Here is an 11,707-nt window from a genome sequence, read left to right on the forward strand (position 1 = left end):
TGGTCTAAAGCAGGACTAAAGCAGGACTAAAGCAGGTCTAAAGCAGGTCTAAAGCAGGTCTAAAGCTGGTCTAAAGCAGGACTAAAGCAGGTCTAAAGCTGGTCTAAAGCTGGTCTAAAGCAGGACTAAAGCAGGACTAAAGCAGGTCTAAAGCAGGTCTAAAGCTGGTCTAAAGCTGGTCTAAAGCTGGTCTAAAGCTGGTCTAAAGCTGGTCTAAAGCAGGACTAAAGCAGGACTAAAGCAGGTCTAAAGCAGGTCTAAAGCAGGTCTAAAGCAGGACTAAAGCAGGTCTAAAGCTGGTCTAAAGCAGGTCTAAAGCTGGTCTAAAGCTGGTCTAAAGCAGGTCTAAAGCTGGTCTAAAGCAGGTCTAAAGCTGGTCTAAAGCTGGTCTAAAGCAGGACTAAAGCAGGACTAAAGCAGGTCTAAAGCAGGACTAAAGCAGGACTAAAGCAGGACTAAAGCAGGTCTAAAGCAGGTCTAAAGCTGGTCTAAAGCTGGTCTAAAGCTGGTCTAAAGCAGGACTAAAGCAGGACTAAAGCAGGTCTAAAGCAGGTCTAAAGCAGGTCTAAAGCAGGACTAAAGCAGGACTAAAGCTGGTCTAAAGCTGGTCTAAAGCAGGACTAAAGCTGGTCTAAAGCTGGTCTAAAGCAGGACTAAAGCAGGTCTAAAGCTGGTCTAAAGCAGGACTAAAGCAGGTCTAAAGCAGGTCTAAAGCTGGTCTAAAGCAGGACTAAAGCTGGTCTAAAGCTGGTCTAAAGCAGGTCTAAAGCAGGACTAAAGCAGGTCTAAAGCAGGTCTAAAGCTGGTCTAAAGCAGGACTAAAGCAGGTCTAAAGCAGGTCTAAAGCAGGACTAAAGCAGGACTAAAGCAGGACTAAAGCAGGTCTAAAGCAGGTCTAAAGCAGTACTAAAGCAGGACTAAAGCAGGACTAAAGCAGGTCTAAAGCAGGACTAAAGCAGGTCTAAAGCAGTACTAAAGCTGGTCTAAAGCAGGACTAAAGCAGGTCTAAAGCTGGTCTAAAGCAGGACTAAAGCAGGACTAAAGCAGGACTAAAGCAGGACTAAAGCAGGACTAAAGCAGGTCTAAAGCAGGACTAAAGCAGGTCTAAAGCAGGACTAAAGCAGGACTAAAGCAGGACTAAAGCAGGTCTAAAGCAGGACTAAAGCAGGACTAAAGCAGGTCTAAAGCAGGACTAAAGCAGGTCTAAAGCAGTACTAAAGCAGGACTAAAGCGGGACTAAAGCGGGTCTAAAGCGGGTCTAAAGCGGGTCTAAAGCGGGACTAAAGCAGGACTAAAGCAGGACTAAAGCAGGTCTAAAGCAGGTCTAAAGCAGGACTAAAGCAGGACTAAAGCAGGACTAAAGCAGGTCTAAAGCAGGTCTAAAGCAGTACTAAAGCAGGACTAAAGCAGGACTAAAGCAGGTCTAAAGCAGGTCTAAAGCAGGACTAAAGCAGGTCTAAAGCAGGTCTAAAGCAGGTCTAAAGCAGTACTAAAGCAGGACTAAAGCAGGTCTAAAGCAGGTCTAAAGCAGGTCTAAAGCAGGTCTAAAGCAGGTCTAAAGCAGTACTAAAGCAGTACTAAAGCAGGACTAAAGCAGGACTAAAGCAGGACTAAAGCAGGTCTAAAGCAGTACTAAAGCAGGACTAAAGCAGGTCTAAAGCAGGTCTAAAGCAGGTCTAAAGCAGGACTAAAGCAGGTCTAAAGCAGGTCTAAAGCAGGACTAAAGCAGGACTAAAGCAGGTCTAAAGCAGGTCTAAAGCTGGACTAAAGCAGGTCTAAAGCAGGACTAAAGAAGGTCTAAAACAGGACTAAAGCTGGACTAAAGCAGGTCTAAAGCAGGTCTAAAGCAGGACTAAAGCAGGACTAAAGCAGGACCAAAGCAGGACTAAAGCAGGTCTAAAGCAGGTCTAAAGCAGGACTAAAGCAGGTCTAAAGCAGGACTAAAGCAGGTCTAAAGCAGGTCTAATGCAGGTCTAAAGCAGGACTAAAGCAGGTCTAAAGCAGGACTAAAGCAGGACTAAAGCAGGACTAAAGCAGGACTAAAGCAGGTCTAAAGCAGGTCTAAAGCATGACTAAAGCAGGACTAAAGCAGGTCTAAAGCAGGACTAAAGCAGGTCTAAAGCAGGTCTAAAGCAGGACTAAAGCAGGTCTAAAGCAGGTCTAAAGCAGGACTAAAGCAGGACTAAAGCAGGTCTAAAGCAGGACTAAAGCAGGTCTAAAGCAGGACTAAAGCAGGACTAAAGCAGGTCTAAAGTAGGACTAAAGCAGGACTAAAGCAGGTCTAAAGCAGGACTAAAGCAGGACTAAAGCAGGTCTAAAGTAGGACCAAAGCAGGACTAAAGCAGGTCTAAAGCAGGACTAAAGCAGGACTAAAGCAGGTCTAAAGTAGGACTAAAGCAGGACTAAAGCAGGTCTAAAGCAGGTCTAAAGCAGGTCTAAAGCAGGACTAAAGCAGGTCTAAAGCAGGACTAAAGCAGGTCTAAAGCTGGACTAAAGCAGGTCTAAAGCAGGACTAAAGCAGGACTAAAGCAGGACTAAAGCAGGACTAAAGCAGGACTAAAGCAGGTCTAAAGCAGGACTAAAGCAGGACTAAAGCAGGACTAAAGCAGGACTAAAGCAGGTCTAAAGCAGGTCTAAAGCAGACTAAAGCAGGACTAAAGCAGGACTAAAGCAGGACTAAAGCAGGTCTAAAACAGGACTAAAGCTGGACTAAAGCAGGACTAAAGCAGGTCTAAAGCAGGTCTAAAGCAGGTCTAAAGCAGGACTAAAGCAGGACTAAAGCAGGACTAAAGCAGGTCTAAAGCAGGACTAAAGCAGGACTAAAGCAGGACTAAAGCAGGACTAAAGCAGGTCTAAAGCAGGACTAAAGCAGGACTAGGTGCGGTTTATGACAGGTGCGGTTTATGACAGGTGCGGTTTATGACAGGTGCGGTTTATGACAGGTGCGGTTTATGACAGGTGCGGTTTATGACAGGTGCGGTTTATGACAGGTGCGGTTTATGACAGGAGCGGTTTATGACAGGTGCGGTTTATGACAGGTGCGGTTTATGACAGGTGCGGTTTATGACAGGTGCGGTTTATGACAGGTGCGGTTTATGACAGGAGCGGTTTATGACAGGTGCGGTTTATGACAGGTGCGGTTTATGACAGGTGCGGTTTATGACAGGTGCGGTTTATGACAGGAGCGGTTTATGACAGGTGCGGTTTATGACAGGTGCGGTTTATGACAGGTGCGGTTTATGACAGGTGCGGTTTATGACAGGTGCGGTTTATGACAGGTGCGGCCCTGTTAGTTTATGAATAATATCCAGAAATGGTCTTGAAGTGGCACATTTTGGAGCAGTTGATGAGCATAAAGTCACAGCAAGAAGCAAACGCAGCATCGACCTGGACAAAGTGTCCAACCACTGGAGACGTGAGAAGGACAGAAGTGCAAAAATGTAACATTCAAGTCAAAATGTTTGCATATTCTGGTGACATTTATTAAGATTTTTTATGTATGGATATTAATCATTCCATGCTGTTACTACTAGATCATTTATGGGGATAAGAAATGCTAATAAAAAAACGGTCCAACACTCTTAAACTTAACGACTTTAATGCTTCACTGAAGGAAACAAAACCTCCGGAGGACGAACAGAAGATGCTGGTCTTGTTTGGCTCGACCTGCTCATGTGAGACATTCAGTGTCATGAACATGAATGTCACAGATCCAGCTTCACTGACCAACACCAGAGGATCCATCCTGAGAATTGCTACAACAAAACTTACACCAGACTTTGATGCAAAACAGGGAGATCAACAACACTGTTCCCACTGAAGCTGAAGCTCAATTTTCCTGCTGTGTTTATTCAACTGAAATGTAATTAAAATAATCATTATTTAATGCATTTGAAAAACAATTATTACATTGAGCCTTGCATTTGTTGCTTTGTTACAAGTTACAGGTCAAATCTTGCGTGTCATTTATAGTAATTCATTCGTTCACACAAACACACCATATTTTCCTGGCCCCGCCCCTCTCCTGGCCCCGCCCCTCGGCCAAATGTTAGAACCCAATGTGGCCCTTGAGTCTAAAAGTTTGGGGACCACTGCTTTAGACACTTTAGACACTTTAGACTCATGGAGGACAGCGCCCCCTGGAGGACGCTCACGTGTGTCTGAGGACAGCGCCCCCTGGAGGACGCTCACGTGTGTCTGAGGACAGCGCCCCCAGACACTTCCTCTAACTCCTCCGGGGGGATCCCGAGGCGTTCCCAGGCCAGCCGAGAGACATAGTCTCTCCAGCGTGTCCTGGGTCTTCCCCGGGGCCTCTTCCCGGTGGGACATGCCTGAAACACCTCCCCAGGGAGGCGGCCAGGAGGCTCCGGAACAGATGCCCGAGCCACCTCAGCTGGCTCCTCTCGACGTGGAGGAGCAGCGGCTCTACTCCGAGCTCCCCCTGTGTGGCCGAGCTCCTCACCTTATCTCTAAGGGAGCGCCCAGCCACACGGCGGAGGAAACTCATTTCGACCGCTTGTATCCGCGATCTTGTTCTTTCGGTCACTACCCAAAGCTCATGACCATAGGTGAGGTCAGAACGTAGAGGGACCTGTAAATAGAGAGCTTTGTCTTTCGGCTCAGCTCCTTCTTCACCACAACAGTCGATGCAGCGACTGCATCACTGCAGCTGCTGCATCGATCCAACTGTCAATGTCACGCTCCATCCTTCACTCACTCTGTTCTTGTTTGTTTCAGGCTTTAATAACCTGAGTAACCTGAAGGAGCACAAACGCACTCACTCCACCGAGCAGAGCTTCACCTGCAACTCGTGCGGAAAGTCCTTCAACACGCCCAGAAAACTGCTCAAACACCGAGCGCGGCACAACGGAGATAAGCCCCACTGCTGCAGCACCTGTGGTGAGGCAGGGCATCTGACATAACACATGTTTTATAATCAATCTAACCTAAGTCCTCCTGAATTCTACTTTTGAATCGAATCACAAAAAGACGTTTAGTAATTCCAGTGTGTGTGAGGGGCGTGGCTAAAGCTAGTGTGTGTGAGGGGCGTGGCTATAACTAGTGTGTGTGAGGGGCGTGGCTAAAGCTAGTGTGTGTGAGGGGCATGGCTAAAGCTAGTGTGTGTGAGGGGCGTGGCTAAAGCTAGTGCATGTGAGGGGCGTGGCTAAAGCTAGTCTGTGTGAGGGGCGTGGCTAAAACTAGTGTGTGTGAGGGGCGTGGCTAAAGCTAGTGTGTGTGAGGGGCATGGCTAAAGCTAATGCGTGTGAGGGGCGTGGCTAAAGCTAGTGTGTGTGAGGGGCGTGGCTAAAGCTAGTGCGTGTGAGGGGCGTGGCTAAAGCTAGTGTGTGTGAGGGGCGTGGTTAAGCTGGTGTGTGTGAGGGGCGTGGTTAAGCTAGTGTGTGTGAGGGGCGTGGTTAAGCTAGTGTGTGTGAGGGGCGTGGCTAAAGCTAGTGCGTGTGAGGGGCGTGGCTAAAGCTAGTGCGTGTGAGGGGCGTGGCTAAAGCTAGTGTGTGTGAGGGGCGTGGTTAAGCTGGTGTGTGTGAGGGGCGTGGTTAAGCTAGTGTGTGTGAGGGGCGTGGCTAAAGCTAGTGTGTGTGAGGGGCGTGGCTAAAGCTAGTGTGTGTGAGGGGCGTGGTTAAGATAGTGTGTGTGAGGGGCGTGGTTAAGCTAGTGTGTGTGAGGGGCGTGGCTAAAGCTAGTGTGTGTGAGGGGCGTGGCTAAAGCTAGTGTGTGTGAGGGGCGTGGTTAAGCTAGTGTGTGTGAGGGGCGTGGCTAAAGCGAGCTTGCACAGGAACAGTTTTGCCTCATTTCTTTGACTTCTCTCAAAGCCTCTACGCCGCGTTTGAACCTCTCTTTATGTCGTGCTTTGGATCATGTCAGACGCATCATGAGCTGGAAATATCAGATTGTGGCTCTTTACAAAGCGAGTGCCGTGCGGCCATAAACAGGAAACAGCTGTTGCTAACGTGCTACGCTAGCTTTGTGTTGCTAAGGCTCCACATAGTCGTTAGCATCAGTGGAAACACGGAGCTTTAGCACGAGATCAAGTCAGAGTTTGGAGACAAATGATTATTTTGTGTTTCTCTGCTTTTTGCCTCTTGTTTTGGCCTGAGTCTGTGTTCTCTCTCGTCCAATCATCTGGCTGTGTTGTGAAGCTCCTCCCCCTGAGCTAAAGTCCTCCTGGAGCCCAAGAGCCAGACGCTTTGGGAGCCAGAACGTCACAGGGGCCACTTTGTTGTGTTTTTAGGCAGTGGTTCCTCGTCAGTGAGAGACTGATCCACCCTCGCTGTGTGAAAGGTTTCGCAGGTCTTTCCTTCTGCTGCTGTCAGACTTTATAACAAACACTGTTAGTCCTGAACACTCACAATACTGACTTAACCATGTGAAATACCGTCATATTCATGTGCAATTACTGTTTTACTCACAAGCAATTAAGGCCATATTCATGTGCATACAACTGATGTAAATAAGAGTGTTTTATTTAGTTTACTTACTTACTATTAGTATTATTTAGTCTTATGCTAGCTATTTTTTACTTATTTTATTTTATGTTATTTTGTTTCATTATTATTATTTTATTATTATCTTATTTTTTTATCTTCATCTTTTTATTTTATTTATCTATTTTGTTTTATTTCCCCCCTCCATTCCCTATTAAGATATGAGAGGAGTTTTGTCAATAAGAGTTTTTTGTTTTGTTCATAAGAGTTCTTCTATTAAGAGTGTTTTGTTTTAAACTTCCTATAATCTGTCCTTTCCCCCTGTATCTACTGCGTTGTAACAACGAAATTTCCCATGTGTGGACAATAAAGGATTATCTTATCTTATCTTATCACCTCGTCACCTTCTGTTTCAGGGAAGTCGTTTGTCGGCTCTGGAGACCTGCAGCGTCACGTCCGCTCTCACACCGGGGAGCGGCCGTACGTCTGCGGAGAGTGTGGGCGGAGCTTCAGCCGCTCGGCTCTGCTCCGGCGCCACCGCGACCTGCACTGCCGCGGCGGCCTGCCCCGAGACCCGCCCCAAGACCCGCCCCAAGACCCGCCCCAAGACCCGCCCCGAGACCCGCCCCACACGCAGATCCACAGCCCCCAAACTCACCCGGATCTGCCCCGAACTGTTCCCTCGACGCTCAAACCCTCGCGACCTCGCAGACTCCACGCTCCGGACCCTCAGGCAGAGGTGAGCCGTACTCACTCACATTCACTCACATTCACTCACAGTCACTCACATTCACTCACATTCACTCACATTCACTCACAGTCACTCACATTCACTCACATTCACTCACATTCACTCACAGTCACTCACATTCACTCACATTCACTCACATTCACTCACAGTCACTCAGTCACTCACATTCACTCACAGTCACTCAGTCACTCACATTCACTCACATTCACTCACAGTCACTCAGTCACTCACATTCACTCACATTCACTCACATTCACTCACAGTCACTCAGTCACTCAGTCACTCACATTCACTCACATTCACTCACAGTCACTCAGTCACTCACATTCACTCAGTCACTCACATTCACTCACATTCACTCACATTCACTCACAGTCACTCAGTCACTCAGTCACTCACATTCACTCACAGTCACTCAGTCACTCACATTCACTCAGTCACTCACATTCACTCACATTCACTCACATTCACTCACATTCACTCACATTCACTCTCAGTCACTCAGTCACTCAGTCACTCACATTCACTCACATTCACTCACAGTCACTCAGTCACTCACATTCACTCAGTCACTCACATTCACTCAGTCATTCTTATTCACTCACATTCACTCAGTCATTCTTATTCACTCACATTCACTCACATTCACTCAGTCACTCACATTCACTCAGTCACTCACATTCACTCACATTCACTCAGTCACTCACATTCACTCAGTCACTCACATTCACTCACAGTCACTCAGTCACTCACATTCACTCAGTCACTCACATTCACTCACAGTCACTCAGTCACTCACATTCACTCAGTCACTCACATTCACTCAGTCATTCTTATTCACTCACATTCACTCACATTCACTCACATTCACTCAGTCACTCACATTCACTCAGTCACTCACATTCACTCACATTCACTCAGTCACTCACATTCACTCAGTCACTCACATTCACTCACATTCACTCAGTCACTGACATTCACTCACATTCACTCAGTCACTCACATTCACTCAGTCACTCACAGTCACTCAGTCATTCACATTCACTCACATTCACTCAGTCACTCACATTCACTCACATTCACTCAGTCACTCACATTCACTCAGTCACTCACAGTCACTCAGTCATTCACATTCACTCACATTCACTCACATTCACTCACATTCACTCACAGTCACTTTCTCTTCTCGCTGTGAGTGAATCTAATTTCTCTGCCTGTACCTGTACCACCTGTATCACTTGTACCACCTGTACCACCTGTATCACTTGTACCACCTGTACCACCTGCACCACCTGTACCACCTGTATCACTTGTACCACCTGTACCACCTGTACCACCTGTACCACCTGTATCACCTGCACCACCTGTATCACCTGTACCACCTGCACCACCTGTACCACCTGTATCACCTGTACCACCTGTATCACCTGTATCACTGGTATCACCTGTACCACCTGTACCACCTGTATCACTGGTATCACCTGTACCACCTGTACCACCTGTATCACTGGTATCACCTGTACCACCTGCACCACCTGTACCACCTGTACCACCTGTATCACCTGTACCACCTGTATCACCTGTATAACCTGTATCACTGGTATCACCTGTACCACCTGTACCACCTGTATCACTGGTATCACCTGTACCACCTGTACCACCTGTATCACTGGTATCACCTGTACCACCTGCACCACCTGTACCACCTGTACCACCTGTATCACCTGTACCACCTGTATCACCTGCACCACCTGTATCACCTGTACCACCTGTATCACTGGTATCACCTGTACCACCTGCACCACCTGTACCACCTGTACCACCTGTATCACCTGTACCACCTGTATCACCTGCACCACCTGTATCACCTGTACCACCTGTATCACCTGCACCACCTGTATCACCTGTACCACCTGCACCACCTGTACCACCTGTATCACCTGTACCACCTGTATCACCTGTATCACCTGTACCACCTGCACCACCTGTACCACCTGTATCACCTGCACCACCTGTACCACCTGTACCACCTGTATCACCTGCACCACCTGTATCACCTGTACCACCTGCACCACCTGTACCACCTGTATCACCTGTACCACCTGTATCACCTGTATCACTGGTATCACCTGTACCACCTGCACCACCTGTACCACCTGTATCACTGGTATCACCTGTACCACCTGTACCACCTGTACCACCTGTATCACCTGTATCACCTGTACCACCTGCACCACCTGTATCACCTGTACCACCTGCACCACCTGTACCACCTGTACCACCTGTATCACCTGTACCACCTGCACCACCTGTATCACCTGTATCACTGGTATCACCTGTACCACCTGCACCACCTGTACCACCTGTATCACTGGTATCACCTGTACCACCTGCACCACCTGTATCACCTGTACCACCTGTACCACCTGTACCACCTGTACCACCTGTATCACCTGTACCACCTGTACCACCTGTATCACCTGTATCACTGGTATCACCTGTACCACCTGCACCACCTGTACCACCTGCACCACCTGTACCACCTGTACCACCTGTATCACCTGCACCACCTGTATCACCTGTACCACCTGCACCACCTGTATCACCTGTACCACCTGTATCACCTGTACCACCTGCACCACCTGTATCACCTGTACCACCTGTATCACTGGTATCACCTGTACCACCTGTATCACCTGTATCACCTGCACCACCTGTACCACCTGTACCACCTGTATCACCTGCACCACCTGTATCACCTGTACCACCTGCACCACCTGTATCACCTGTACCACCTGTATCACCTGTACCACCTGCACCACCTGTACCACCTGTATCACCTGTATCACCTGCACCACCTGTACCACCTGTACCACCTGTATCACCTGTACCACCTGCACCACCTGTACCACCTGTATCACCTGTACCACCTGTATCACCTGTATCACCTGTACCACCTGCACCACCTGTATCACCTGTACCACCTGCACCACCTGTACCACCTGTATCACCTGTACCACCTGTATCACCTGTATCACCTGTACCACCTGTACCACCTGTACCACCTGTATCACCTGTATCACCTGCACCACCTGTACCACCTGTATCACCTGTACCACCTGCACCACCTGTACCACCTGTATCACCTGTACCACCTGTATCACCTGTATCACCTGTACCACCTGTACCACCTGTACCACCTGTATCACCTGTATCACCTGCACCACCTGTACCACCTGTATCACCTGTACCACCTGTATCACCTGTATCACCTGTACCACCTGTACCACCTGTACCACCTGTACCACCTGTATCACCTGCACCACCTGTACCACCTGTATCACCTGTACCACCTGTATCACCTGTATCACCTGTACCACCTGTACCACCTGTACCACCTGTATCACCTGTATCACCTGTACCATCTGTACCACCTGCACCACCTGTGCCCTCTGTTCCCTCAGGCCTCTCCAGTGCCCCCTGGTGGACTGCTCTCGCCTCGGGGACCGTCCAGAGTTCCAGCCCGATCCGAAGAGTCCGCTCCGGTCCAGTCTGAGTCCAGTCTGCAGCCGGGGCCTCCCCCTCCCCCGCCGCCTCTCCCGCCTCAGGACCGAGCCTCGTTGGCGCTGGGGGGCAGTGCGTCGCTAGGGGGCAGCGCGTCGCTAGGGGGCAGCGCGTCGCTAGGGGGCAGCGCGTCGCTAGGGGGCAGCGCGTCGCTCGTGTCCAGTGTGAGGTTGTGGGGTTTGGCCATGAAAACACTGCAGAACGACACGGACTGAACCAAAGACTTCAAATCGTTTGTTGTCCAGAGACGGTGGATCTGTCACATGACCATTGATTTTAATTCTTGATGTTGGACCAACAACATGTGATGAGCCCCAATATGTTTTACAATTAAATCATTGGTTTTAAATGTGTTCAGCACTTTAAATAAATAAGTCCAGCACAGAATCTAAATCCTGCTCAGCATCCAGACTTATGATTCCATCTTCGTTTAGTTGTGTTTGTGTGTGTCTCATTGTGTGTGAAGATGGTCTTATGTCGTCTTGTGTGTGTCTCATTGTGTGTAAAGATGGTCTTATGTCCTCTTGTGTGTGTCTCATTGTGTGTGAAGATGGTCTTATGTCGTCTTGTGTGTGTCTCATTGTGTGTGAAGATGGTCTTATGTCGTCTTGTGTGTGTCTCATTGTGTGTAAAGATGGTCTTATGTCGTCTTGTGTGTGTCTCATTGTGTGTAAAGATGGTCTTATGTCGTCTTGTGTGTGTCTCATTGTGTGTAAAGATGGTCTTATGTCGTCTTGTGTGTGTCTCATTGTGTGTAAAGATGGTCTTATGTCTTCTTGTGTGTGTCTCATTGTGTGTAAAGATGGTCTTATGTCGTCTTGTGTGTGTCTCATTGTGTGTAAAGATGGTCTTATGTCGTCTTGTGTGTGTCTCATTGTGTGTAAAGATGGTCTTATGTCGTCTTGTGTGTGTCTCATTGTGTGTAAAGATGGTCTTATGTCCTCTTGTGTGT

At 48.3% G+C, this 11,707-nt stretch overlaps 1 protein-coding gene across 1 annotated transcript in view; it reads left to right on the top strand.

Annotated features, from left to right (window-relative positions):
* Positions 1–11,066, top strand: part of zbtb49 (zinc finger and BTB domain containing 49) — a 30,692-nt gene extending 19,626 nt beyond the window's left edge. Inside the window, exons 8-10 of the mRNA XM_072459522.1 lie at positions 4,738–4,899; positions 6,857–7,179; positions 10,656–11,066. Of these exons, the coding sequence (XP_072315623.1) occupies positions 4,738–4,899; positions 6,857–7,179; positions 10,656–10,970 (800 nt within the window). The 3' untranslated portion in view covers positions 10,971–11,066. The remainder of the gene's footprint in view (positions 1–4,737; positions 4,900–6,856; positions 7,180–10,655) is intronic.
* Positions 11,067–11,707: the final 641 nt, after the last annotated feature.

The sequence above is a fragment of the Eucyclogobius newberryi genome, unplaced genomic scaffold (genome assembly GCF_026437365.1).
Source record: "Eucyclogobius newberryi isolate DKJ021-1_F unplaced genomic scaffold, fEucNew1.0.hap1 SCAF_23, whole genome shotgun sequence".
Lineage (NCBI taxonomy): Eukaryota > Metazoa > Chordata > Actinopteri > Gobiiformes > Gobiidae > Eucyclogobius > Eucyclogobius newberryi.